The following is a 26,840-nucleotide window of genomic DNA, read 5'->3' as shown; positions in this document are numbered from 1 at the left end:
AATAACTGTAAACAGAAGATAGACATTAAATCTTGTTGGCAGTTAGAGGGTTTTTTTTTTTTGAATATGCGTGTGTTATTGCAGGGAGGGAAAGCATGTATTTTCAGGGTGAACAGTCCCTGTATATGAATATAGCCTTGTACTGTCAGAAAAACATGTTGGAAGCAGTCTGCCTACTAGCAATGAAAGATTTATACTAATTTAACCTCAGTGCCTTGGCCCAGTTCCTTTGGAAACCAACGGCATGCAGAGCAGATGCCCTGTGACTAGAAAACTCAATAAAGCTAGGCAGTTGTTCTTGGGGTAGGGGTGGGAAGTGATGCGGGGGCGTTGGGCTTAAACCTGGGACCTGGCCTCACAGGGTCAGGGTCTCCCTTATCAAGCATAAGGGTCTTCCTTATCAGGAAGCTTAAGGTAGGGCATTTTGTTCTAATTTCCTCAAATTAAGTCATGCCTCTTTTCATTTTGCTTTAGCACATTAAATTAAGCAAGAAGTCAAAACACACTTCTTTTTCTTGCTCTGATGTAGGACTGTGTGCCAGGTTAAGGTTAAGCACACTTTTTGACACTTCCACTAGGAATAACTCCATTTTAGTCTATTTTGGGGCTGCAAATTAATGTCGATTTCAGTAAGAGCTTATATGCTTCAGAAAGAAGGCATCCTCAAAAGTATCCGATGCTTTGGCAACTCTCCTCACCAATTCCCTATTAATTTCCAAAGCAACCCAAAGTGCTGAATAATTTAGAATAGGTTTACCCTGGAAATTTTATCTGATGGACAGTGAGGGCCATGTTTCCTAAAAAAGAATGAAAATCTGAAGACTTAAATTGCAGGCTGGATATTCCTGAGTGCAATATATCATGCGTGACCAGAATTTTAACTTTCTCCCAAACTATAAAGAGAAATAACAGTTATAGGGAGTGTCAAAGACATAATTCTTGCCCCAAACTGAAGGTGAAATCTTGGAGTATTGGGAAACCTTCTCATATAGTTAGCAAATAGAAAGCAAAATACCCTTTACAAGAACTTCAGAAATGTAGCACCAAATGAAATTCACACTCTCAGAGCTGAATCAGGGAATCAGGAGATGTACATCAAACTAGTAATTTCCATGACCTTTTGCTTAGATAATAAAATTAAGCACTGGGTTCTACCATATGCTGTGGAGTTGCATTAAAACCCACGCCTGGCGAATAAGATATTTGATGGGGGACAACACTGGCTAGAGGCGCTGGGTCTCTCAAGCCAACAGAGCAATTAAACGAGAGAGATTTCTCCCTGGGCATAAAACTGCCGTTGCCAACATAAAATGTTTAATTAAATTGGCCTGGGTACATTAAAGATTAAATTAGAGGAGGGTAGCTGCAAATCTGTGCTCCCTTTTACAGCTCCATGTCTGGTCATATCAAATGCAGGCTCACAGGGGTTTTACTCTCTATGACCGCAGATGAAGCCGGGGTAGCCATGACTCATTAAAATGTCCTCTGCACATCTCTCATACGTGTCTGCACTTTCCTTGTGCACAGGTGCTTATGGTCACTCAACAATGTGTTTAAATCCTTTTTGCAAAAGTGGGTTTTCAGATCAGGAAAAGAGCAGCTACTGTAAGTTATTTATTTATAGCTCTGAACATCATGCTCCTGTTTTAACAGATAAAAGTCTTTATTTTCCTGTATGTTTACATAAGAAACTTGTTTACAGACTTGTTTTTTATACAATACTTGTGTAGCAAAGTTCAAATTTCACATTTTTCTGTATAAGATAGCTTCATGTACCTCTGTTTGCTTTGTCTTCTTGGGAGGACAGGATAAAGGTCTGTGGTGAATACACATCCGTGTGATGAGGGCGTGTGCGACAGGGCAGAGAATACTCCTAGGGCAAGACTACATCAGAGTGGGAACCAGGAAGATATCTTCCATTCTAGCAACTACCATGCTGCTGCACAGATCAGCATTGTCCAAAGAACCTCTCTCCCCCATCACAGTGAGAGGAAACCCAAGAGAAACAAAATAGTATCTTGTTACAGATTATTTGAAATGGAGGCCATCTGGGATTCATTCTGACTCAAGAAATCCAAGCACATTCAACTCTAGGAACATTACTAGTGGGGAAAAGGAAAAGGCTAATAACTTTGTGCTGGTAAAATTACAGTCTCTTGAGAGGAATAAAAGATGGCTTTGTAATATCTGGAGCGTTTCAGTAAAGGTACCATTTTAAGTATCCATCTAATAGTTTCTCTGTTCTGCCTGGCAGCCTCTAATCTGCTTAATTCAGTACTTTGGGCAATCCTGTCATTTTTATCCCCAAAGTCTAAGTTCATGGCTACAGAATCCTGAATCTTACAGACTGAGAAAGCTAAGACTCCTGGAACTATAGACAAACATCGGCATGGGAGACTTTATTTTGGCCGAAGTTCTCTACAACGTGCATCTGTTCAGCTGAATTCATATGCCTCCATACCTCTGGGCTGAGGTCAACCCCAAAAGTCTCCTCCTTCCCCCAGCACTACTGAAGGCAGAACTGTTCCTGACCTGGGCGGTCGGGGGGGAGAGGTTGTGTTGCTTTGAATCATTTATCTCAGGAGACCCCGAAAAAAGGATTAGAAACAAAGCTAATATTTCATCTTGAGAAAAACAGGTTCTTTTCCTGGATTTGTTCCCCTATAATTACTAGCAATCCAAGTTCTATAATTCTAATTTGGGAAGAGCCAAGTCCAGTATCAAATGACACTGAACAAAGTGACAACCTCTTTCAGAGGTATTTTAAAACCCCTATCTTTCAATTTTCCAAACCATACTAAAGACAGGCGAAATCGTGTAAGTTCCCTTATTCAGAATATTAAGGAAGTTAAGACTGATTGCTGTCACATTCCATTATAAGGTCCTCTCTGGGAATCTTCAGTGAATTATTCATTCTTCTTACTATCTTCAATAGTAACCACTCTTCAGCTTAGGCGAGTGATTTTGCTTTTTGGAAACATCTAAATGTTATTTAGAACCAAGAGTGGTAGGAAAAGATCAAGAAAGAGAGCATACTACTTTCAGATGCTGAAAGCGATACTAATTAGATAATACAACTGATTTTCTTATATTTTATTATCTTTCTTGATAGTATTGAATATTTCTAAGGAGAGAAGTTTCAAAAATAACATAAATGGTGGCAGCATCATTTGAATAAGTATGTTTCCCAAGTAAAACCAGATGCCTTTGAAGGGAACACTCAATTAGGTATCACAACTCTGATACGTCTGCTAAAGAAATCATTAATTATAATCACATTTAGAAGTGTCCATTTAAAGCTTATCTCCTCTGAGGGCTGTGCTTTTAAAAACACTGGGACTCGAATTTGGTGATCTAGTTATCTGAATGCTGTAAAGGGAAAAAAATCCAATTGGTGATGTTTTCTGGTACAGGTACTACTTTTGCACAGTCGGAATAAAAGCAAATCAGAAACATATGCTTACAGTTATTTGTCCATTTTTAAATGGCAGGTCCTCAATTATACAGTTTTAAAAAATTGAAATCTTCTGATACTGTTTTGTTGGAATAGGTAGATACGTGTGTGTAATATTAAAAAAAAGGGAAATCTATGTCCAACACTCTGTGATGATTTACGGGTCTCTTCAGATAACCAAGAGAGAGAGCAACCCGGGTTAGTGAAAGCCCATTGTAATTCTCTAAAATGTAAATACTGCTACAGTAATAGTAAGAGCTACAGAAGATAACTGAAGAACATCAGGATTATATAACTCCTTCATAGTCCTGCTGAAGCATCATAATAAATACTTAGAACCCTAGAATTCTGTAACCTTAAAAACCATCTAGTCCAAACCCATCATTGTCAGTAAGGAGCAGCCCTAAGAAGTGAAGCCCCTGCTGAAGCCCCACTAGGCCAGGGACTGGCAAAGGTCAGGACAAGCTCCCAGGTGGCCTGTCCTGCCCGGGTCTCTTCTCCCACCACCTGCTTTAGGTCCCACATCTGTGAAATGAAGTGGATGGACTAGAATAATCTCTAAGGTCCCTCTTGTAGCTCAGTCTACAGTTTCAAAGTTCTATCAATTATTAGCATACTATACTCATCTCAAATAAACCCTTTTAGCTCAAGGATGATGCTATAAACTAAAGAGGTCCCTTTTATCAAGTCACTCACATGTCTTCTTTAGCAGAAAAATAGTTCTCTCCTTTGAAGCCCTACTCCTAGAGAATAAACTCAAGATAATTTCATGTCATTATCCCCCTCAGGCTTCCTCCACCCAGTCTCTCTCGTTTCTAGTCTATTCATTTTCATTAACATTCTCCATTAAGCTGTATTGAGCCAAATGACTAGATAATATATCTCAATGTGATTACGGGTAATACATGAATGGAATAATTTAGAGACACTTACCTAATTTCTAAACTGTACTCTTCGTGGTTTCAATTAAATTGAGAAACTAGATATTTCAATATATTTCTAACATGTATATATGAAAAAAAATCAAACTGGAAAACATAAGCATAAAACATTATTCTTATTTAAAAATAAACATCTCTTTCATTAGTTTATATATTCTTTCTATGTCTGGGAAAAAGAATACCATTTTGATTGTCAGTAATATTCCTGTCCATAAAGGGGCAAACCAAGTCCCATTTTCACTGCTCTCCAATCATGGAGAGCTCTTCGAGGATATCTTTTTTTTTTTGCGGTACGCGGGCCTCTCACTGTTGTGGCCTCTCCCGTTGCGGAGCACAGGCTCCGGACGCGCAGGCTCAGCGGCCATGGCTCACGGGCCCAGCCGCTCCGCAGCACGTGGGATCTTCCCGGACCAGGGCACGAACCCGTGTCCCCTGCATTGGCAGGCGGACTCTCAACCACTGCGCCACCAGGGAAGCCCGAGGATATCTTTTTTAACCCTCAGCAGGTAGGTTGTGCCTCCCTCAATTTTGGAAATGACCCATTATCCTAACAGAGGCCTGTACTTAGTGTGTCTAGTTTCAGCTGACACGGAAGTACTTAAAGTCAGAAGGAAGACTGAAAGGTTCCGACTTTTCCTCTGATACCTTTCAAAGGCTGTTCTCACATTGCTGGGGTCAAAGCTTGACCTCCAAGGTACAGGGTTTTGCAGGCGGTTGTTGCTGTTCAGCTTTCTTTTTTTCCCCCTTAAAGAGCAAACGTGAAGAAGAAGAAACAAAAGTGCTAGACAGGGAAATGAGCAAATGGACCTGGAATTTTATTGGTACAAATCTGATCAACTAAGAGGTTCCCTTCTGACCATGAAAATGGCACTCAAGGAAGAGAACCAAATGGGGTTCTCTGTGCCTACCTCTTTCAAAAGGGTGATTTTATAAAACTGCTTTGCATGTAAGGAAAAAAATATACTTCGGTGAGTAAGGACATATACAGAGGGTGACCATGAGTCATGTTGTCACATCAGTGCAGGGGCCTTTATTTATTTTATGAACAATATTCTAAGGTTAGTGAGAAACTATGGTTTGTTTTGTTTTTTTAAATCTAGGATGCCAAGGAAAACCAACTGAATATATTTCATTGGCTGCATCCTTCAATTCAAACATCAGAGAGAAAGAAAGGTAAGTAGCCCAAGTCAAACTGTGCCTAGTGTGTCAGCATACTTATTTCTGATTATCTGAAAATAAACAACATGCTTATTCTACAAAGACAGAGGACCTGCTGAAAGCTTATAGCAACACACAAGTCTACTCAAAATGATTCCATATGTTACACTGTAGGATTGCTGCGTAGTTAGTTATACAAGGGAAAGAGATCAAAACCCTGTACAGACACCTGATATCGGACTTGAAACGCCAAGTGGAAACAGAACTATTCAGCGTCTTCATTTATACACAATTTACAATATTTGATTCAAAATAAAAATCACAAGAAAAATACATCTGTTTCTGCTACAATTCCTTCCCCTCCCCCATCCACCCCCCCCATGAAAAGTCTTCTAATAAAAGGTATCATATTACCACCACTGTCTGGTTTTGGTCTAATTCTGAGATCCCGGCTTGGGACAGTTAACACGAAAAGGAATGGCAATACTTGGAATTTATATAATGTACACATTTTATCCAAGGATCTCAAGTACTTGCAGTCATGTCTCCAGATCTGAGAAATCACGGTTCAATGGAAGCCAGAGTGCTGGACGAATGCTGGGCAGGTTGCATGGGGTGTGAAATCCCTTGGCTAAGTCTACGATCAAACAAGGTCAAAGTTGGTTGGCTAGAGCTGGGCTCAATTTCTCTTTCCAAACATACACCATCAGTCAGTTTTACCCTCTCTTAAACCACGCACCCATCTCCAGGTTACTACCTCGAGTTAAGACCAACTGAAGAAGCCATGTCCTCATGATAATGCAGCAGCATAAAAAGCAAAAACAGAGAAACACATTCATCAGCAACTGGCCAAAGGAGATGGGGTTGGGAGGATTGATTTGGGAGGCCATTCCTAGCAAGAATGAGACAAAGGTGTCAATTCACTAGTTTCAGTTACAGTTAAGCTTTTGGTGGAGTCGATTCCAGCAGAGGTGAAGCTCATGGCATCTAGCGTTTGATTTAAGATAATGCTATTGAAGAAGGGTAATGAGAAAACACAGCAAACTAACAGAGAGGAGCTGGCCAAGGAGTATCTGGAGGGCCAAAGTGATTTTCTTTCCTTATCATCTCTATGGGAGAAGGCAAGGGGTAGTAGGAGATTAGGGCTAGAAGCCCCTTATTTGCAGATTAAAAAAAAATCATTTTCTTTTAACTCTGTAATGAAAATGTATATTACGGTATGAAGGTTACAGAACTGCATCTGCTACTGGGTCACGGCTACAGGTCTATGAGCTGATCCACCAGCAGTAAAGACCTGGCTAGGTTGGGAAGACTGGACTCAGAGCTCCCACTGCTGTTTCTAGAGTGCCCACCTGGAAGTGGAGAGATAGGAATTCAGTACAAAACACAGAGGGTTAGGGTTTAGATGTGCAGAACAAGCAAAGGAGAAACACAACAAACCAAAACACCCTAGAGAAACAACAATTTACATTTTGCAAACTCTTAGATGTTAATTTTTAAACATATAAATTAGCGATCCACCACCTCCCACCAAACGTTCAAGCACTGTGTGCATACCCTACTGTAGGCAGGAGACCTTGCAAAGAGGATGCTATTTTCAAATGAATATCTATTCTGCCTGAGAACTGCTGGCTGTACACTAACTTCCTGATAACATCAACTCATTTCCCTGTAAAGTAAAAATCCGTGATTTCTGATTTGGGGAGGAATTGGTTATTAAGACTACTGTAATAAAAACATGCTTTAAAAATATATAGATGGGGGGTGGGATAGGGAGGGTGGGAGGGAGATGCAAGAGGGAGGGGATATGGGAATATGTGTATAAGTATAGCTGATTCACTTTGTTATACAGCAGAAACTAACACAACACTGTAAAGCAATTATACTCCAATAAAGATGTTAAAAAAAAAACAAAACAGCTTTGGGTTTTTGAGTGTAGAAAATAAATAAATAAATAAATGTAAATAACACCTATATATATATATATATATATGTATATATATGTGTGTATATGTGTGTGTATATATATATGTGTGTGTATATATATATACACATATATATATATGTGTATATATATGGTCTTAGGGCAATTCAGTGTTTTACGGCATGGTCAAATGATTTTAAAACAACAAAGAAGAAAAAGCATGCTCCACAAATGTCCAAAAGATGCAAATGATATCAAAGTACCATTGTTAATCTCTTTGGGAAGAATATTTATTACAGATTGTTCTAATCATGATAAGAAATATCCTGTGCGTTGTTTTTTTTTTATATATATATCTTCAGGTTTCCATTGACTGAAGATCACTTTCTTTTTAGCTTGACACTTTGTAAAAACCAGCTTTTAGTCAAACTATTACTTTTAGTCAAATATTACTTTTCTTCTCTCTAAATAAACACCATGGTCATGCTTTAAGATACCTATATTAGTACCTTTACCTGTGTCTCCATCTATCTACACTGGTCCAGCCCATAATGATTGTTATTACCCCCAATTTCCTTCGTTAAATGTTGATGCTTCCTCCCCCACACACACCTTGTAGATTAGGTACATTACTATTTTGAAGAGAGCTGATGTCAAACTCTTCTCTTTTCCCCATCCTCTCTTTCTTACCTTGTGGGTTTTTGGTTATCAATACAGGAATAGGGTCAAACTCATCTTCTGCCACCTTGTCCGAGCCCTCAGGGACATCAAAACCTGAGATGAGATTACTATCTTCTGCAGCTTAATACAGAATGCAAGTACACAAGCAGAAACAACAGAGGTAGAGATTAGCAAATGAGAGAATACATAATAGGCACACAGTTCCCAACTGTACAATCACTGTTGTTTTTAAAGATGAAAATGCTTATTTTCCTGAGTTGAAATAAAAGTAGTAAAGCTGGAAAACTTGGGGAAATAGAAAAAACTGCTTCAGAGCTGGCCATGTTAAGACTTCCATAAACGAGAAGGGAGAAGTGTTATAGGAAGAATTCTCCCTGCCTTTATAAGGCCATTAATGTAGTTATTGTGAGATATCTCTTCACCGTCAGTAATTCACAAAGGCACGGGATTTAGTCATTTATCTTCTTTATTGAGCAAACAGAGGCCGGACTAACAATATCCAGAAACACTCAAAAAACAAGGGCAGCGTGGAGATAATCAGTCACCCTTTAAGAAGTAACCAGTGTATACAAGGCAAACAGAAGACTTCTGAAAGAACTCACTGCCCTGTGATTGGGAAAAAAGACATTCAAACACTGATGCCCCAGTAATGTTGGGGCAGAAGATCACATGCACTGAGATTTCAAGCTGAAGTTTACTAGAAGTTCTCCATTCTACAAGCAAGTGCTAGCTGAGCACCTATTTTGCAAGTGATGTTTCTCTGTAATTACTCATTGCTGCTGACACACTCCTGTCAGACATAATTGGCTAAATAGGTGACTTCTTTCTACATGCTCTATAAAAACATGGTCATTTTAATGCTATTAAGGGTAAAAACAAAAACTCAGCTATTACCATTGCAAACCAAAGGCTAATTATTTTTTAGTCATCTCAGGGAGGCTTCCTTCCTAAATTTCCTTCAGAAAGGACTTACAAGCGGTTCCTTTAATATGTATTTGCTCCTTCCAGAAAACCACGTTCACTATCTAGGCCCAGAAAGTTTAGTGAATGCCTGCCTACGGTAAGCCAGGCATAGTGCCTGTCACTCTCACGAACTACTCACTGAATAGCACTCAATTCAAGCTACCTCTGTCCCTCAGAATTTCAAACCAGTATTAACCCAAGACTAAGAAATGGAAACAGTAGATTAGAAAGAGAAATCCAGTAATTAATCATGACTCAAAGGTTAACTAAAATTCAAAACTTTTACGAGTTCAATCTTTGAGACTGACTTTTGAAGAATGATGCTTTTTTCTTTATTGTAGTGATCACTATCAAAAAACTTTAAATCTGATTTAATGAAACAGTTTTAAGTTCTAAGGCCAACAAATATCTAATTATAGTCAGTTAGTGGACAGTCAACTCAACCCTGAGCTGACTGCCAAGGTATGTAGCTCTGTCTTTAATAGAAAGCATGGAATATCTGCATTCCAGGTGACTGCCAGAAAGCAACATCTCCACAGTCTGTTGTCCCAGCCTGATTCAATATTCTTACTGAGAGGAACTTTAACACAGGGGCTAAGGGTACAAACTCAAGTTTTCCACTTAAGGAGGTGGTTAAAAAACTTCACTAGCAAAGCCTTTTGTCAAGGAAAATTCTCAGGAGTTGCTCAGTTTTTCTCCTCTAAGGATACATGTGGGCCCAAGAAGAGGAAAGCATTTACCTTTATGGGCCGGAGCAGAGATCGCTATGGGGGCAAATTCTTCCAGAAGGTCAGTAGTAGGGTTAGAAAGCAGAGAGCCATCAATCAGGGAATCTTCCCCGGTGAGAGAATCTGAGTCCCGATTAACAGCATCCCAGGTCAGTGATTGGCATTAAATGGCACACACAACAATATCACGAGGTTAGGTCTTAGCCTTTAAGTTACTGCGTTTATTGGGTTGGCCAAAAAGTTCGTTCGGGTTTTCCGTAAGCGCGTACAAAAACCCGAACGAACTTTTTGGCCAACCCAATACATTATACCTACAAGCCAAGGCGGGAGAAGGAAAACCAAAAGAAACCCGTTAAGCACCCTGTACTTTCATCTAGACAAACATGTATTTCTAAACTTCTCTTAACAGATATATATAAATATGGAAGAATTTTTTTGCTCAGGGGTTGCTGGTTAAGCAAGTAAATGGTTGGATGTCAATAAAACTTTGGCAACTCAGTTCTCAGCAAATGCCATTTGGGAAAAAGGACTTTGCAACTAAAGAGTTTCACTTAAACTTTCCCTAAACATTCACTGAAAAAAGTTGCTATAAGATGAGGTATCCAAGCTGACAAGAAGGGGGTGGTCCCTGGCTTATTATTAGCAGAATATGGCATGATTAGGCAGTACTTTTTTAGAACTCAACCCAATCCTCATTCAAAATAGAATGATCTTGTCTCTTATTAGTATTCTTTAAATCTGAATTGCTCCTTGGAACACATGATTTTGCTTTTAGTTAAGGAACAGAGGGAAGATTAAATTCAGAGTTCAAGTATTTCAACACATAAATTGTTTTCTGGGAGAGTTTTCTGGGAGAAAGCAGCCAAGTAAGCACAAGGAAAAAGAACCATATTGTCTTCTGTGTCATTTTTTTTTTTAACCTGGGTGAGTTTATTCTCATATTTCCTAGACTTCTAATTGTTTCTGTTCCAAGTGAGCAAAGTGGACACTTTTATCAAGGTAATTATGGACTCAATAAAAATGAAGGTTATCAAATCTGTATTTAAGGAAATGTAGTTAAGGAATGGATCCAGGGAAGATTTCAACTTTGCCTACAATTTAATAGCAAATCACCTAGATGTGATTAAAGCTCTGTGCTGGGAATAGAATGTTAACACACATAACACGAGCCCCCATGGACATCACTGACATTGTTAGATCCAAAAGACTGCTCAGTACCCAGGAGGAGTTAAGGGCATCCTTACAACTCGGCAGAGTTCTTTAATTAAGGAAGTAGAGGGAACCTGCCACCAGTGACAAAAATCTTCAATAAAGACAGACTGAAATCAAAGAAAGCCCAGGTATCGCTCTACAAAGAACATGGCTCCAAAAAGGTACTCGACTCTTTAGTGAGGAAACACATTGCTCAACATCTAAAGCTGGGGCTGTAGTGCAGAGCACCCATTCCAGGAGGAACTAGCCAGGCTGTGAAATAAGCCCAGGACCATCTGCTGCAGGTGGAAAGCCTGACTCAGAGGGCTCCCCGAACTGACCAGTTCCTGCAGCCCCAGAGACTCCTGACTGACCTGTGCGGTTTGAGGTCACAGATTCCGTCTGAGAGGGGAGGCGCTGGGCCGCCGGGGGCTCCAGTCCTGGTATCAGACTCTCAACAGCAACATCAGCTTTTTCTTTTGTAACAGAGCATTAAGAGAGGAGAGGAAAGGGTAAGGGAAAGGTAATCAGAAGGTTCCTTGGATGATTCTGTGAAGGCTTTCTGCTGCATGTCTCTAAAATGCCCATCTCAGGTAAGATGGAAAGCACAGTAAGTTGCTTTCTTTCTGCTGCTTCGAGTGTCTGGGCTTCACTGACAGAGCAGGCACGTGCAAGGTGAACCACGGTGGCTAGTCTCGGTGATTCTCAGTTTTTACAGATAAATGCTGAATGCGAGCTATTCAAGCAGACCTCTTACGTGTCAGAAGACATAGGCTCAAAGGCACCTTAATGTCTTCTGGTAATTGTGCTTTTCTTAAGGGATAAACTTGGGGCCAAACATGCTCTGTGCCTTGCAAAGGCCACTAGTCCACCTCAAATCCCATGCCGTGCCGTAGCTGGAGGTACTCTTTACCATGTGACATGCCCCAGCTGGAGGAACATCTCTCTGAAGGGTCATAGCATTTCTGAGTTCTAGGACTTTGTGCTCCTGTAGTACAGGGGCCCCGGACATTTTATAGGTCTTGCCTGCCTTGCGGCTGGAGCACAAGAAAATGTCAAAGCAAGCAGATCAAGCCCCTGCCCCGGATTCTACTCATAGGGCCTCAACGTGGGGCAAATGTTTTCTCAGTTACTGACACTTGGCACATACGGAGGCCTTCGAAAGAAGAATCTACTAAAGGTGAAGTCCACCTGGAAACCAACTTTTCTCATGAAGCTTTTGTAACGAAATGTGAATTTTTCCACATTCCCCTTAGTTCACAAGAGATTCACTCTAGAAATCTCAGTGTTTCAAGAATAAATAACGGCGCTGTGCTGCTGAAAGGCAGAGATAACACTTCGTTTGGGGCGATAACAAGGGAGATTAAACAGCCCTGGCTTCTGGGTTAGCACAAGGCATCACTCCAACACCAGGAGGCTTCGTGGCATTTCCGCTCCTCAGCAGGGCTATACTCAGTAGGGATCTGTTAACCAGTTAGTTGCCATTTTTGAAACAGACACACATATCATGCATGACTGAAGAAACAGAGATGATGACTTTACCAATTACAGCATCAGAAGTGCTACCAAAAGGGTCTGTCATAGGCAAGAGGTCAGGGAGCAGAAGAGAAGTGTCAGGAGATTTGAGTCCCTCGATTAGTTTTTCTAGGTTGGGCAGAGAAGTAAAGAGAAAGCAAAAATGCAATGAGATATTCAAGTAAGCCGACCATTTACCATTTTCTATACAAACACATTTTAGGGGTCAAAATTTTACATATATTCAGCATAAAAATAAATACTGCTAGTATCTTGTTAAAAATAGGCTCTCCAAGTTTAAAAATGATTATTTCCCCAAATGAAGTAGTCACTTTGTAAGGCATTCAAGATGCTGCCCTAAGTTTGTTTTTAAATTTGTGGTATAATTTACACTGAATAAAAGCCACCAATTTTAAGTGTACAATTTGATGTATTTTGACAACTGTACACATAAGCACCACGGAAATAATGAGGTAGAACAGTTCCATCACCCCAAAAAGGACCCTTGTGCCCCTCTCTAGTCAATGCCTTCCTCTTACCCCTAGACGCTGGCAGCAACTCATCTGCTTTCTGTCCTTATAGCTTTGCTTTTTCTACCATTTCCTACATAGTATGTAGTCTTTTCTGATGTCCTTCATTTAGCATAACGTTCCTGAGATTCCTCCATGTTGTGGCATACATCAGTAGTTTGTTTTATTGCTGAGTAGTGTTTCACTGTATGAATGGACCACATTTTGTTGACTCATTCATCAGCTGATGGATATTTGGTTATTTCCAGCTTTTAGCTATTAAAAATAAAGCTTCCATAAACATATGCATATAAGTCTTTGTGTATTCATATCTCTTCCTGGGCTTAGTTTTGAATCTCTCTCTCTCTTTTTTTTTTTTTGTCTTGCATTTAGAAATGGTTTATGACTCACCAAGAGAAGCAATGAAACCACACCTAAGTTAACTTTAACAATCATTTATTGTCTGCCAACCGAGAGCTTGTGACACCCCTGGTATACTCTTATTATTAAACTGTCAAATCTCACAAAATTCACCCAAGCCTGCAGATGGATTACTTTTGATGTCTTTTGGCTAAAAAAACAAAAGGACACGAGAAGCCACCAGATTTGTCACACCTGATAACTTAATGTGTGATAACACGGACACATTAAGGATCCTTCCAAGACAACTCTTTAGCCCGATCCATCAACAACTCTACCTGTAACCTATTAAAAGTAGAGCATTAGAATAAAGTTTCTCAAGTAATTAGAAAAAAAAAGCAGAGCATTAACTTCACACAAAGTAATGAATCATAGACTCTTACAGAAAGAAGGGAATTAAGAGCTCATACTTCCTTTTACTTACAAAGAGACTGAGACCACATACATTCTATAATTTGCCCAGTTAAAGGCCTGTCAACAATGTTTTTTCTATCAGAAAAATAAACTGCCTTTAAGATAAAGCTAGAATTAAAATGTCTGAGAAAAAGAAATGCAAAGTTCAAGTATGTGTGTACGACATTTTAATGAATCTGTATTCTTCTAGGCTATCAGGAATCAAGATAAGCAAAGATGAAATAGATATTCACTGAGGGACAGAAACCAAATTTTAGGTGATCTGTAATCTAGGTGATCTATAACGACACAGATGAAACAAAATAATGGATTTTAGCGTCTTGGCAAGATAATTTGCTTTGGTACAGTTAACATACTGCAGAAAAAGCCATTTTTATACGTGAAACCAATTTACCATCTTTGAAATGTATAATATGTGGCTATCTTTGAATTAAATACCAACATGCTACATATCTCATTTATACCTAATTTTTATTGAAGGAAGGAAGGGAGGAAGGAAGCAGCCTCTCATCAGCAGGGAAAAAAAAACAGGGTTCTAACCAAGTATACAAGTGTAATAACATCAGCACTAATCTTGAACTGTACATGACATTATAAGAAAAGATGTTTAAAATATCTTGGACAATTTTCAGCATACTGGCAAAAGTAAGATGGTTTTCCCCAAAAGTCTGATTTTTCATTATTCTGAACACTAGCTTTTGTTTTATTCCCCCCACCCCGAAAGGTTCTCTCACTTAAAAAAAAAAAAAAAAGTAATGATCTTCTATCACTTTTAGCACTCAGATATTTGCAATCTTGTGAAGCAATGGATAAAAAGTAAAGGCCCCAACATTACTTGTTTTTCATACAGCAGTTTGTCTTGGCCTCTCCAGTGACTGGGTGTGACCCTGGGGCAGTTCCTGAAACAGATCTCCTTATCTGTAAAATACAGACACCTCCCCCTAACCTTTTTGTATTAGTCACTCAAACATCATCTCTAAGCCTTTCTCCACCCTCCCTGCCACATTAGGAACTTTCTGGAACACTGTGCTTTCGCTTCTCCGGCAGCCCTGAAGGCAGGGAAGGTTTCTTCTTAATTTCTGTGTCCCCAGTTCCTGGTTCCTTCTCGTCTCTCTGTCAAATCTCTGCCTTTTGGCTTCACTGGGGAGGTGGGGAGAACAGGGGATCAATGGCAAAAAAGCAGGTCCTTCAACAAGAATCTGATTTTTAAAATTAGCCATTAGCAAAAAGCATGAGGGTAAAAGGGTACGTGTGTGCATGCGTGCGTACCTGTGTTGTATCGTAAGATGGAATGGGGTGGGGTTGGGGTAAACTGCCACACTCTTTTCTGCCCAAACCTCGAAGTAACAGGCTGTTCACACAGATAATCTGGATGGTCAGTGCTGCTTAGGAATATTCAAATCTTAGAACTGTGGGAGGGAGGAGCAGGGGTCAGAGTAACATCAGGCAGAAAAACAGGAGTGAGAGTCCAGGGCCGCTGCATAAGTCACGTCGGCAGCCTGTGCAAAAATGGTTTCTTTCACTCCATGGGCTCTTGCGGCTGTCGGTTACTCAGTACTGACTCCCAGGTGCTATTATAACAACGGTTGTCACTTGCATTTGTAGAGTTCAATGTCAAACATTTTCATTCACTATTCACAAAAAAACCTGGGTTTGGGAATACTGATACAGTTGAGAGTGGACATCAGAAAACGTGAGAATGCGTGACTTGCCCAAAGTCACAGATGGGACATGGTAGAGCCTGGACTTGACTTCAACGTTTCCTCCACATGCTGCCTACAGGGTGTGCTTGGCTCCATAACCAGAGGAGAAAGTGTTTTCACACAGACATGGTCCCATGCACAATGGTCAAGTTATAAAAGATATGTTAACACTGGAAGGAACTTTAGATCTTATCCAATTAGCCTTCTCATTTGCAGATGAGGAAACAGCTCCAGAGAGGTGAAGTAACTTGCCTAAGATCTTACAGCAAGTAAGCCACAGAGCTAGCTAGGACTGGGACCCAGAGCTTTATGTATAGAGATTCAATCTCCTGGTTTAACTAAGGCTTTGATTGCTTTAAAGTGTACAGACTCTTAGAAGATAAATTTTAAGCTATTACTGGTCATTTTTGGTCACTGTAAATGAAGAATGTGAGGACAGATTGTAATGGGAGGGAAATATTGTAATGGGAGGTACGGGAGGCTGACAGTCTCTAAATCACAGCCTGGAGGCCTCCCAGGTGCATCAAGGTCTGGCTTTGATATCCTTCCTTTTATGAATTCTGGCCTCTCTCTCACATTTTTATAAAAACTCTCTGAGGCCATGTATCATCATGCCGGGGTGGGAAAGAGCAGAGAAGAGGCGGTGAATTTAGGAAACTATGCAGGAAGTGTTCTTTACATCCAAAACCTTGATCAAGTTCTACACGTATGACGAGACTTGTTGCTACATAATGAACAAAGACTTTTTAAATTTTACTTGAATCATGGGAAATGGCTTCTCTGGATGCAAAAACAAAACATATCTTCTAGGACAGTTCATACCTGAAATGCACAAAGACACACACTAATTCTCAATTATACAGAGTGACAGACGAACGAAAACCAGAAATAATTCATAAATTGTATTTTGCAATGATTTAATCCTCCTGAGAAACATTTAATCTTTTACTGTGATGCTATACATTTTCATTTGGGGTCTGCAAAATCCTCCCAAATGAATAAGCAACATGAAAGAGTCAAAGGGCCTGAGTTTAAGTTAGTTAAGTTACCTAACTTTTCTAAGCATCAGTTTCTCACCTGTAAACAGAGGATAGGAACTACTTTAAAGGGCTTTTAGGATTAAATGGGCATAGTTATCAGAATTAATGTGTGTACATGTGCATATAAATTGAAGTACTTAGGCCATAAAAGAGGATTAACATCTCCTTTAAGTAAGAGGACTAGATAGGTCAGCCGGCCACGGATGCTTGAGACTAGGTAGTGAAGGCAGGTGAAGTTCTAGATTTTACTCAAATGCCTTGGTATGAGAACAGAATAAGCAAAATTCCTTGAATAAAGTGAAGTGGGAGGTGGAGGCAGCATGGTCTAGTAGAGGAAGAAAAGGTACTGAAAGCCAGGGGACCTGGGTTCTGCACTAAGTCTATGTGGCACTTTGGGCAAATCACTGTTTCTCTCTGGATCTAAGTTTTCTTATTGATAAAATGAAGGTAAATGTAAAGGTGCTGTCCACCTCTAAAAGTTCAATCGTCCAGTGTGAGGGGAAAAACAGGAAGTACGAACTGGCGGCTTAGAAGATGGACTGCTTAGCGATGACACTGGAACTCTGAACTGGTACTGATGGCAGGGAAGAACACCTGGAGGGCTCCTCAGTGACATGGGCAGGAGCTAAAATGCGTGGCCTCAAGGTGACAGGTTGTGGGAAATGCAGAGAGCTGTTCAACGTGCAAACTCAGCCCAGACATGAGTGGCCAGGAGAACAGGGTGACGAGGTAGGGGAATATCGAAGCTTGCTCCTCATTTGAAAAAAGAACAAACTGCAATTGTTTTCTACCTTAGTGTAAAAATAATACATGTTTATTGTATAAAATCTGGGAAATACAGACAAGCTAAAGGATAAAAGTAGGAAGAGCTTCAAGATGGCGGAAGAGTAAGACGCGGAGATCACCTTCCTCCCCACAGATACATCAGAAATACATCTACACGTGGAACAGCTCCTACAGAACACCCACTGAAGGCTGGCGAAAGACCTCAGACCTCCCAAAAGGAAAGAAACCCCCCACGTACCTGGGTAGGGCAAAAGAAAAAAGAATAAACAGAGATAAAAGGATAGGGACGGGACCTGAACCAGTGGGAGGGAGCTGTGAAGCAGGAAAGGTTTCTACACACTAGGAAGCCCCTTCGCGGGCGGAGACTGCGGGTGGCGGAGGGGGAAAGCTTCGGAGCTGCAGCGGAAAGCGCAGCCACAGGGGTGCGGAGGGCAAAGTGGAGAGATTCCCGAACACAGGATCAGTGCTGATCAGCACTCACCAGCCCGAGAGGCGTGTCTGCTCACCCGCCGGGGCGGGCGGGGGCTGGGAGCTGAGGCTCGGGCTTCGGTCGGAGCGCCAGGAGAGGAATGGGGTTGGCAGTGTGAACACAGCCTGAAGGGGGTTAGTGCACCATGGCTGGCCGAGAGGGAGTCCGGGAAAAAGTCTGGAGCTGCCGAAGAGGCAAGAGACTTTTTCTTGCCTCTGAGTTTCCTGGTGCGCGAGGAGAGGGGATTAAGACCGCTGCTTAAAGGAGCTCCAGAGACGGGCGCGAGCCGAGGCTAAAAGCGCGGACCCCAGAGACGGGCATGGGACGCTAAGGCTGCTGCTGCAGCCACCAAGAAGCCTGTGTGCAAGGACAGGTCACTATCCACACCCCGCTTCCGGGGAGCCTGTGCAGCCCGCCAGTGCCTGGGTCCCGGGATCCAGGGACAACTTCCCCGGGAGAACACATGGCGGGCCTCAGGCTGGTGCAACGTCATGCTGGCTTCTGCCGCCGCAGGCTCGCCCTGCATCCGTACCCCTCCCTACCCCCGGCCTGAGTGAGCCAGAGCCCCCGAATCAGCTGCTTCCTTAACCCCGTCCTATCTGAGCGAAGAACAGACGCCCTCAGGCGACCTACACGCAGAGGCGGGTCCAAATCCAAAGCTGAACCCCAGGAGCTGTGCGAACAAAGAAGAGAAAGGGAAATCTCTCCCAGCAGCCTCAGGAGCAGCGGATTAAATCTCTACAGTCAACTTGATGTACCCTGCATCTGTGGAATACCTGAATAGACAACGAATCATCCCAAATTGAGGAAGTAGACTTTGGGAGCAAAGATATATACACTTTTTTCCCTTTTTCTCTTTTCGGGAGTGTCTATGTGTATGCTTCTGTGTGTGATTTTGTCTGTATAGCTTTGCTTTTACCATTTGTCCTAGGGTTCTGTCTGTCCGATTTTTTTTTTTTTTTTACTGTTTAAAATTTTTTTGCTTAATAATTATTTTTTATTTTAATAACATTATTTTATTTTATTTTACCTCTTTCTCTCTCTCTCTCTCTCTCTTTCTATTTTTTTCTCCCTTTTTTCTCCCTTTCTGAGCCGTGTGGATGAAAGGCTCTTGGTGCTCCAGCCAGGCATCAGGGCTGTGCCACTGAGGTGGGAGAACCAAGTTCAGGACACTGGTCCACAAGAGACCTCCCAGCTCCATGTAATATCAAATGGCAAAAATCTCCCAGAGATCTCCATCTCAACGCCAAGACCCAGCTCCACTCACCGACCAGCAAGTTACAGTGCTGGACACCCTATGCCAAACGACTAGCAAGACAGGAACACAACCCCACCCATTAGCAGAGAGGCTGCCCAAAATCATAATAAGGCCACAGACACCCCAAAACACACCACCAGACGTGGACCTGCTCACCAGAAAGACAAGATCCAGCCTCATCCACCAGAACGCAGGCACTAGTCCCCTCCACCAGGAAGCCTACACAACCCACTGATCCAACCTTAGCCAGTGCGGGACAGACACCAATAACAACAGGAACTACGAACCTGCAGCCTGTGAAGAGGAGACCCCAAACACAGTAAGTTAAGCAAAATGAGAAGACAGAGAAACACACAGCAGGTGAAGGAGTAAGGCAAAAACCCACCAGACCTAACAAATGAAGAGGAAATAGGCAGTTTTCCTGAAAAAGAATTCAGAATAATGATAATAAAGATGATCCAAAATCTTGGAAATAGAAGAGAGAAAATACAAGAAACGTTTAACAAGGACCTAGAAGAACTAAAGAGCAAACAAACAGCGATGAAGAACACAATAAATGAAATTAAAAATTCTCTAGAAGGGATCAATAGCAGAATAACTGAGGCAGAAGAACGGATAAGTGACCTGGAAGATAAAATAGTGGAAATAGGGCTTCCCTGGTGGCACAGTGGTTGAGAGTCTGCCAGCTGATGCAAGGGATGCGGGTTCATGCCCTGGTCTGGGAAGATCCCACATGCAGTGGAGCGGCTGGGCCCATGAGCCATGGCCGCTGAGCCTGCGCGTCCAGAGCCTGTGCTCCGCAACGGGAGAGGCCACAACAGTGAGAGGCCCGCGTACCGCAAAACAAACAAACAAACAAACAAAAAATAGTGGAAATAACTACTGCAGAGCAGAATAAAGAAAAAAGAATGAAGAGAATTGAGGACAGTCTCACAGACCTCTGGAACAACATTAAACGCAACAACCTTCGAATTATAGGGGTCCCAGAAGAAGAAGAGAAAAAGAAAGGGACTGAGAAAATATTTGAAGAGATTATAGTTGAAAACTTTCCTAATATGGGAAAGGAAATAGTTAATCAAGTTCAGGAAGCACAGAGAGTCCCATACAAGATAAATCCAAGGAGAAAGACACCAAGACACATATTAATCAAACTATCAAAAATTAAATACAAAGAACAAATATTAAAAGCAGCAAGGGAAAAACAACAAATAACACACAATGGAATCCCCATAAGGTTAACAGCTGATATTTCAGCAGAAACTCTGCAAGCCAGAAGGGAGTGGCAGGACATATTTAAAGTGATGAAGGAGAAACACCTACAGCCAAGATTACTCTACCCAACAAGGATCTCATTCAGATTTGATGGAGAAATTAAAACCTTTACAGACAAGCAAAAGCTAAGAGAATTCAGCACCACCAAACCAGCTTTACAACAACTGCTAAAGGAACTTCTCTAGGCAAGAAACACAAGAAAAGGAAAAGACCTACAATAATGAACCCAAAACAATTAAGAAAATGGGAATAGGAACATACATATCGATAATTACCTTAAATGTAAATGGATTAAATGCTCCCACCAAAAGACGTACACTGGCTGAATGCATACAAAAACAAGACCTATATATATGCTGTCTACAAGAGACCCACGTCAGACCTAGGGACACATACACACTGAAAGTGAGGGGATGGAAAAAGATATTCCATGCAAATGGAAATCAAAAGAAAGCTGGAGTAGCAATTCTCATATCAGACAAAACAGACTTTAAAATAAAGACTATTACAAGAGACAAAGAAGGACACTACATAATGATCAAGGGATCAATCCAAGAAAATATAACAATTGTAAATATTTATGCACCCAACATAGGAGCACCTCAATACATAAGGCAAATACCAACAGCCATAAAAGGGGAAATTGACAGTAACACATTCATAGTAGGGGACTTTAACACCCCACTTTCACCAATGGACAGATAGATCATCCAAAATGAAAATAAATAAGGAAACACAAGCTTTAAATGATACATTAAACAAGATGGACTTAATTGATACTTATAGGACATTCAATCCAAAAACAACAGAATATACATTCTTCTCAAGTGCTCATGGAACATTCTCCAGGATAGATCATATCTTGGGTCACAAATCAAGCCTTGGTAAATTTAAGAAAAATGAACTCGTATCATGTATCTTTTCCGACCACAATGCTATGAGACTAGATATCAATTACAGGAAAAAATCTGTAAAAAATACAAACACATGGAAGCTAAACAATACACTACTTAATAACCAAGAGATAACTTAAGAAATCAAAGAGGAAATCAAAAAATACCTAGAGGGCTTCCCTGGTGGTGCAGTGGTTGAGAGTCCACCTGCTGATGCAGGGGACACGGGTTCGTGCCCCAGTCCGGGAAGATGCCGCAGAGCGGCTGGGCCGTATGCCGCAGAGCGGCTGGGCCCGTTAGCCATGGCCGCTGGGCCTGCGCGTCTGGAGCCTGTGCTCCTCAACGGGAGAGGCCACAACAGTGAGGCCCGTGGACCGCAAAAACAAAAACAAAAACAAAAAAACCTAGAAACAAATAACAATGAAAACACGACGACGCAAAACCTATCGGATGCAGCAAAAGCAGTGCTAAGAGGGAAGTTTATAGCAATACAATCCTACCTTAAGAAACAAGAAACATCTCAAATAAACCACCTAACCTTACACCTAAAGCAATTAGAGAAAGAAGAACAAAAAAACCCCCAAAGTTACCAGAAGGAAAGAAATCATAAAGATCAGAAATAAATGAAAAAGAAATGAAGGAAACAATAGCAAAGATCAATAAAACTAAAAGCTGGTCATTTGAGAAGCTAAACAAAATTGATAAACCATTAGCCAGACTCATCAAGAAAAAAAGGGAGAAGACTCAAATCAATAGAATTAGAAATGAAAAAGGAGTAGTAACAACTGACACTGAAGAAATACAAAAGATCATGAGAGATTACTACAAGCAACTCTATGCCAATAAAATGGACAACCTGGAAGAAATGGACAAATTCTTAGAAATGCACAATCTTCTGAGACTGAACCAGGAAGAAACAGAAAATATGAACAAACCAATCACAAGCACTGAAACTGAAACTGTGATTAAAAATCTTCCAACAAACAAAAGCCCAGGACCAGATGGCTTCAGAGGCGAACTCTATTGAACATTAGGGAAGAGCTAACACCTATCCTTCTCAAACTCTTCCAAAATATAGCAGAGGGAGGAACACTCCCAAATTCATGCTATGAAACCACCATCACCCTGATACCAAAACCAGACAAAGATGTCACAAAGAAAGAAAAGTACAGGCCAATATCACTGATGAACATAGATGCAAAAATCCTCAACAAAATACTAGCAAACAGAATCCAACAGCACATTAAAAGGCTCATACACCATGATCAAGTGGGGTTCATCCCAGGAATGCAAGGATTCTTCAATATACGCAAATCAATCAATGTGATACACCATATTAACAAACTGAAGGAGAAAAACCATATGATCGTCTCAATAGATGCAGAGAAAGCTTTCGACAAAATTCAACACCCATTTATGATAAAAACCCTCCAGAACGTAGGCACAGACAGAAACTTCCTCAACATAATAAAGGCCATATATGACAAACCCACAGCCAACATCATCCTAAATGGTGAAAAACTGAAACCATTTCCACTAAGATCAGGAAGAAGACAAGGTTGTCCACTCTCACCACTATTATTCCACATCATTTTGGAAGTTTTAGCCACAGCAATCAGAGAAGAAAAAGAAATAAAAGGAATCCAAATCAGAAAAGAAGAAGTAAAGCTGTCACTGCTTGCAAATAACATGATACTATACATAGAGAATCCTAAAGATGCTACCAGAAAACTACTACAGCTAATCAATGAATTTGGTAAAGTAGCAGGATACAAAATTAATACACAGAAATCTCTGGCATTCCTATACACTAATGATGAAAAATCTGAACGTGAAATTAAGAAAACACTCCCATTTACCACTGCAACAAAAAGAATAAAATATCTAGGGATATACCTACCTAAGGAGAGAAAAGACCTGTATGCAGAAAACTAGAAGACACAGATGAAAGAAATTAAAGATGATACAAGTAGATGGAGAGGTAGACCATGTTCTTGGATTGGAAGAATCAACATTGTGAAAATTACTCTACTACCCAAAGCAATCTACAGATTCAATGCAATCCCTATCAAACTACAAGTGGCATTTTTCACAGAACTAGAACAAAAAATTTCACAGTTTATATGGAAACACAAAAGACCCCAAATAGCTAAAGCAATCTTGAGAAGAAAAAATGGAGCTGGAGGAATCAGGCTCCCTGACTTCAGACTATACTACAAAGCTACAGTAATCAAGACAATATGGTCCTGGCACAAAAACAGTAACATAGATCAATGGAACAGGATAGAAAGCCCAGAGATAAACCCACGTACATATGGTCACCTTGTCTTTGATAAAGGAGGCAGGAATGTACAGTGGAGAAAGGACAGCCTCTTCAATAAGTGGTGCTGGGAAAACTGGACAGGTACATGTAAAAGTATGAAATTAGAACACTCCCTAACACCATACACAAAAGTAAACTCAAAATCGATTAAAGACCTAAATTTAAGGCCAGACACTATCAAAATCTTAGAGGAAAACATAGGCAGAACACTCGACGACATAAATCACAGCAAGATCCTTTTTGACCCACCTCCTAGAGAAATGGAAATAAAAACAAAAATAAACAAATGGGACCTAATGAAACTTCAAAGCTTTTGCACAGCAAACAAAACCATAAAGAAGATGAAAAGACCATCCTCAGAATGGGAGAAAATATTTGCAAATGAAGCAACTGACAAAGGATTAATCTCCAAAATTTACAAGCAGCTCATGCAGCTCAATATCAAAAAAACAATCAACCCAATCCAAAAATGGGCAGAAGACCTAAACAGACATTTCTCCAAAGAAGATATACAGTCTGCCAACAAACACATGAAAGAATGCTCAACATCATTAATCATTAGAGAAATGCAAAGCAAAATGAGGTATCATCTCACACCGGTCAGAATGGCCATCATCAAAAAATCTACTAACAATAAATGCTGGAGTGGGTGTGGAGAAAAGGGAACCCTCTTGCACTGCTGGTGGGAATGTGAATTGGTACAGCCACTATGGAGAACAGTATGGAGGTTCCTTAAAAAACTAAAAATAGAACTACCATACGACCCAGCAATCCCACTACTGGGCATATATCCTGAGAAAAGCATAATTCAAAAAGAGACATGTACCAAAATATTCACTGCAGCTCTATTTACAATAGCCAGGACATGGAAGCAACCTAAGTGTCCATCAACAGATGAATGGATAAAGAAGATGTGGGCACTATATACAATGGAATATTACTCAGCCATAAAAAGGAATGAAATTGAGTTATTTGTAGTGCGGTGGATGGACCTAGAGTCTGTCATACAGAGTGAAGTAAGTCAGAAAGAGAGAAACGAATACCGTATGCTAATACATATATATGGAATCTAAAAAAAAAAAAAAAAAAAAAAAGAAAAAAAAAGGTCAGAAGAACCTAGGGGCAAGATGCGAATAAAGATGCAGACCTACTAGAGAATGGACTTGAGGATACGAGGAGGGGGAAGGGTAAGCTGGGACAAAGTGAGAGAGTGGCATGGACACATATACACTACCAAACGTAAAATAGCTAGCTAGTGGGAAGCAGCCGCATAGCAGAGGGAGATCAGCTCGGTGCTTCGTGACCACCTACAGGGGTGGGAGGGAGGGAGATGCAAGAGATATGGGGACATACGTATAACTGATTCACTTTGTTATAAAGCAGAAACTAACACACCATTGTAAAGCAATTATACTGCAATAAAGATGTTAAAAAAATTATACTCCAATAAAGATGTTAAAAAATAAAAAAAAGGATGAAAATAAAACTACCCATAATTTCCCTTGTAGAGACAGTCACTATTGAGTTTTTAACAAATGCTCTTCCAACCTTTTCCTATAAACTCTGAACGTTCAATAAATATTTAAGCATACTCATGTGCTCTTCAGACAATGTATTAGAAAAGAATTGCTAAGTCAATAAGGAAGTAAAATCTTAAAGGCCACGCTGTCCTCCCTGAAAGCTGTACTAACTGCTACTCCCACTAGCAGGATCTGAGTGTGTCCATTTTCTGATACCTTCACCAAGCCTGAGGTGGTAGCTTTTTTTCATCTTTACCAATCTGACAGCAGAAGCTGCAGCACCTCACTGCTTTATAATTGGTACTTCTTGGATTCATCATGATGGTGAACCCTTAGAAAAATAGTATTTCCTGATAATTCATCTTTTGTCCTTTGTGAATTGTCTGCTCCTATTTTTCTGTTGGTGTGATTTTCTTATCACATTCCCAGTACTATAATCAGTTCTTTCTCAAGTCTCTAGGGTTCCCAAATAAAACTGAGTCAGGTTAAGAGCTTGGAAAAGCGCTGAAATCATGGTTAAAAGACTGAGAAGGTGGACCCCTGAAGAAAAATGGATGCAGAATTAGTTAGCCTGGACCATGGAAACCGAGAGTGCTTTTAAAGGAGAGGATTGTTAGTACTTTGAAATGAAGGGGGGAATGAAAGGGTCTTCTCTTCTGAGCACCTCCCCTCTCCTTAAACATAAGTCAAATGGCCTGAGGGATTAGGGGAAGAGAGGAGGGGGCAGCTGCTAGAGTTGGAGACAGGGATTAATCCATTTCAGATTCTCATACCGCTCCTCTCAAGACTTAGTAACTGAAAATATAAATCACAGAACAGGGTACAAATCCTTCATAAACCAGTCTAAGGCCAGACAGTCAGAACCACTTCCTGGCAGGAGACCAGGATATACTGCAAGTTGTGAGCTTTTTCTCTTTTAAAATATCAAAGATGAGGGTAGATATCTATTTATACAGGCTAGTAGGACTAAGGGCTTGCTCACGGCCCATTGCAACCCTAGTTAGGACTACGGCTATGAGGACTAAAGCAGACTGAACTTACAGACATGGAAGAGCCAGATGCAAGCCCCATCGATAAAGATGATTTGGCTGCTACAGCTTTGTGGTTCCGGAAATTTACGTCTTGTCTAACTTGGGGTGTAAGCCCTGATGTCTTGTAATGAGAGATGCTGTTTTTAGAATTTTGTTGCTCTAGCTCCTATCACTGAGAAACCAGACACTAAACCACCTGTGACATCTGCAAGCTGGAATCAAAAGTCAACCACCATGACCCATTCATTCCGAGTCCATTTTACAGAACTGAATCCGTGGGAGGAAAAACTTTCCAGAGTAAAGACACATACTCTGATCAACCTTGGACTTTTAAAATATCACAAGACAGCAATTGGAAGTGAGGGAGATGCCAAGCAAATAGCTCTGAGAGGAATGCCTATCTTGACAACAAAGCACTGAGAAAACACAGCTCCTCTTGCTTACTTTTCAAGAGAACACAGAGTGCCATAAGCCAAGAAGTACTTTTTTAAAAACAGTTGTTAATTCTAGGAAGGGCACTTACGGGGCAACTAATGCATTCTTGCTCAGTCTTGTGGAACACTGATGTTGAAAGGTCAGTATTAAGGGGTTGCTATAAAAATCTTTTCCTCAAACTCTGAGAACTGCTGGCGGGAATGTAAAAGGGT

The 26,840-nt window shown here is 40.7% G+C and overlaps 1 protein-coding gene across 9 annotated transcripts in view; it reads right to left on the bottom strand.

Annotated features, from left to right (window-relative positions):
* Positions 1 to 26,840, bottom strand: part of AAK1 (AP2 associated kinase 1) — a 169,123-nt gene that overhangs the window by 6,454 nt on the left and 135,829 nt on the right. For 5 of the 9 annotated variants that reach the window (XM_060026437.1, XM_060026439.1, XM_060026441.1 and 2 more), the window contains 5 exons: positions 12,583 to 12,684; positions 11,415 to 11,516; positions 9,862 to 9,972; positions 8,168 to 8,278; positions 291 to 6,905 (listed from right to left, as the gene is read on the bottom strand). The exons of 2 other annotated variants lie outside the window; for them this stretch is intronic. In XM_060026437.1, the coding sequence (XP_059882420.1) occupies positions 6,811 to 6,905; positions 8,168 to 8,278; positions 9,862 to 9,972; positions 11,415 to 11,516; positions 12,583 to 12,684 (521 nt within the window). In that variant the 3' untranslated portion in view covers positions 291 to 6,810. Of the gene's footprint in view, positions 1 to 290; positions 6,906 to 8,167; positions 8,279 to 8,298; positions 8,765 to 9,861; positions 9,973 to 11,414; positions 11,517 to 12,582; positions 12,685 to 26,840 lie in introns of those variants that run through there. 2 more of the 9 variants (XM_060026440.1, XM_060026443.1) reach the window with 2 other exon arrangements.

The sequence above is a fragment of the Delphinus delphis genome, chromosome 12 (assembly GCF_949987515.2).
Source record: "Delphinus delphis chromosome 12, mDelDel1.2, whole genome shotgun sequence".
NCBI classification, from domain to species: Eukaryota; Metazoa; Chordata; class Mammalia; order Artiodactyla; family Delphinidae; genus Delphinus; species Delphinus delphis.
The sequence above is the reverse complement of the archived record's forward strand: the minus strand, read 5'-3'. Positions and strand labels throughout refer to the sequence as shown.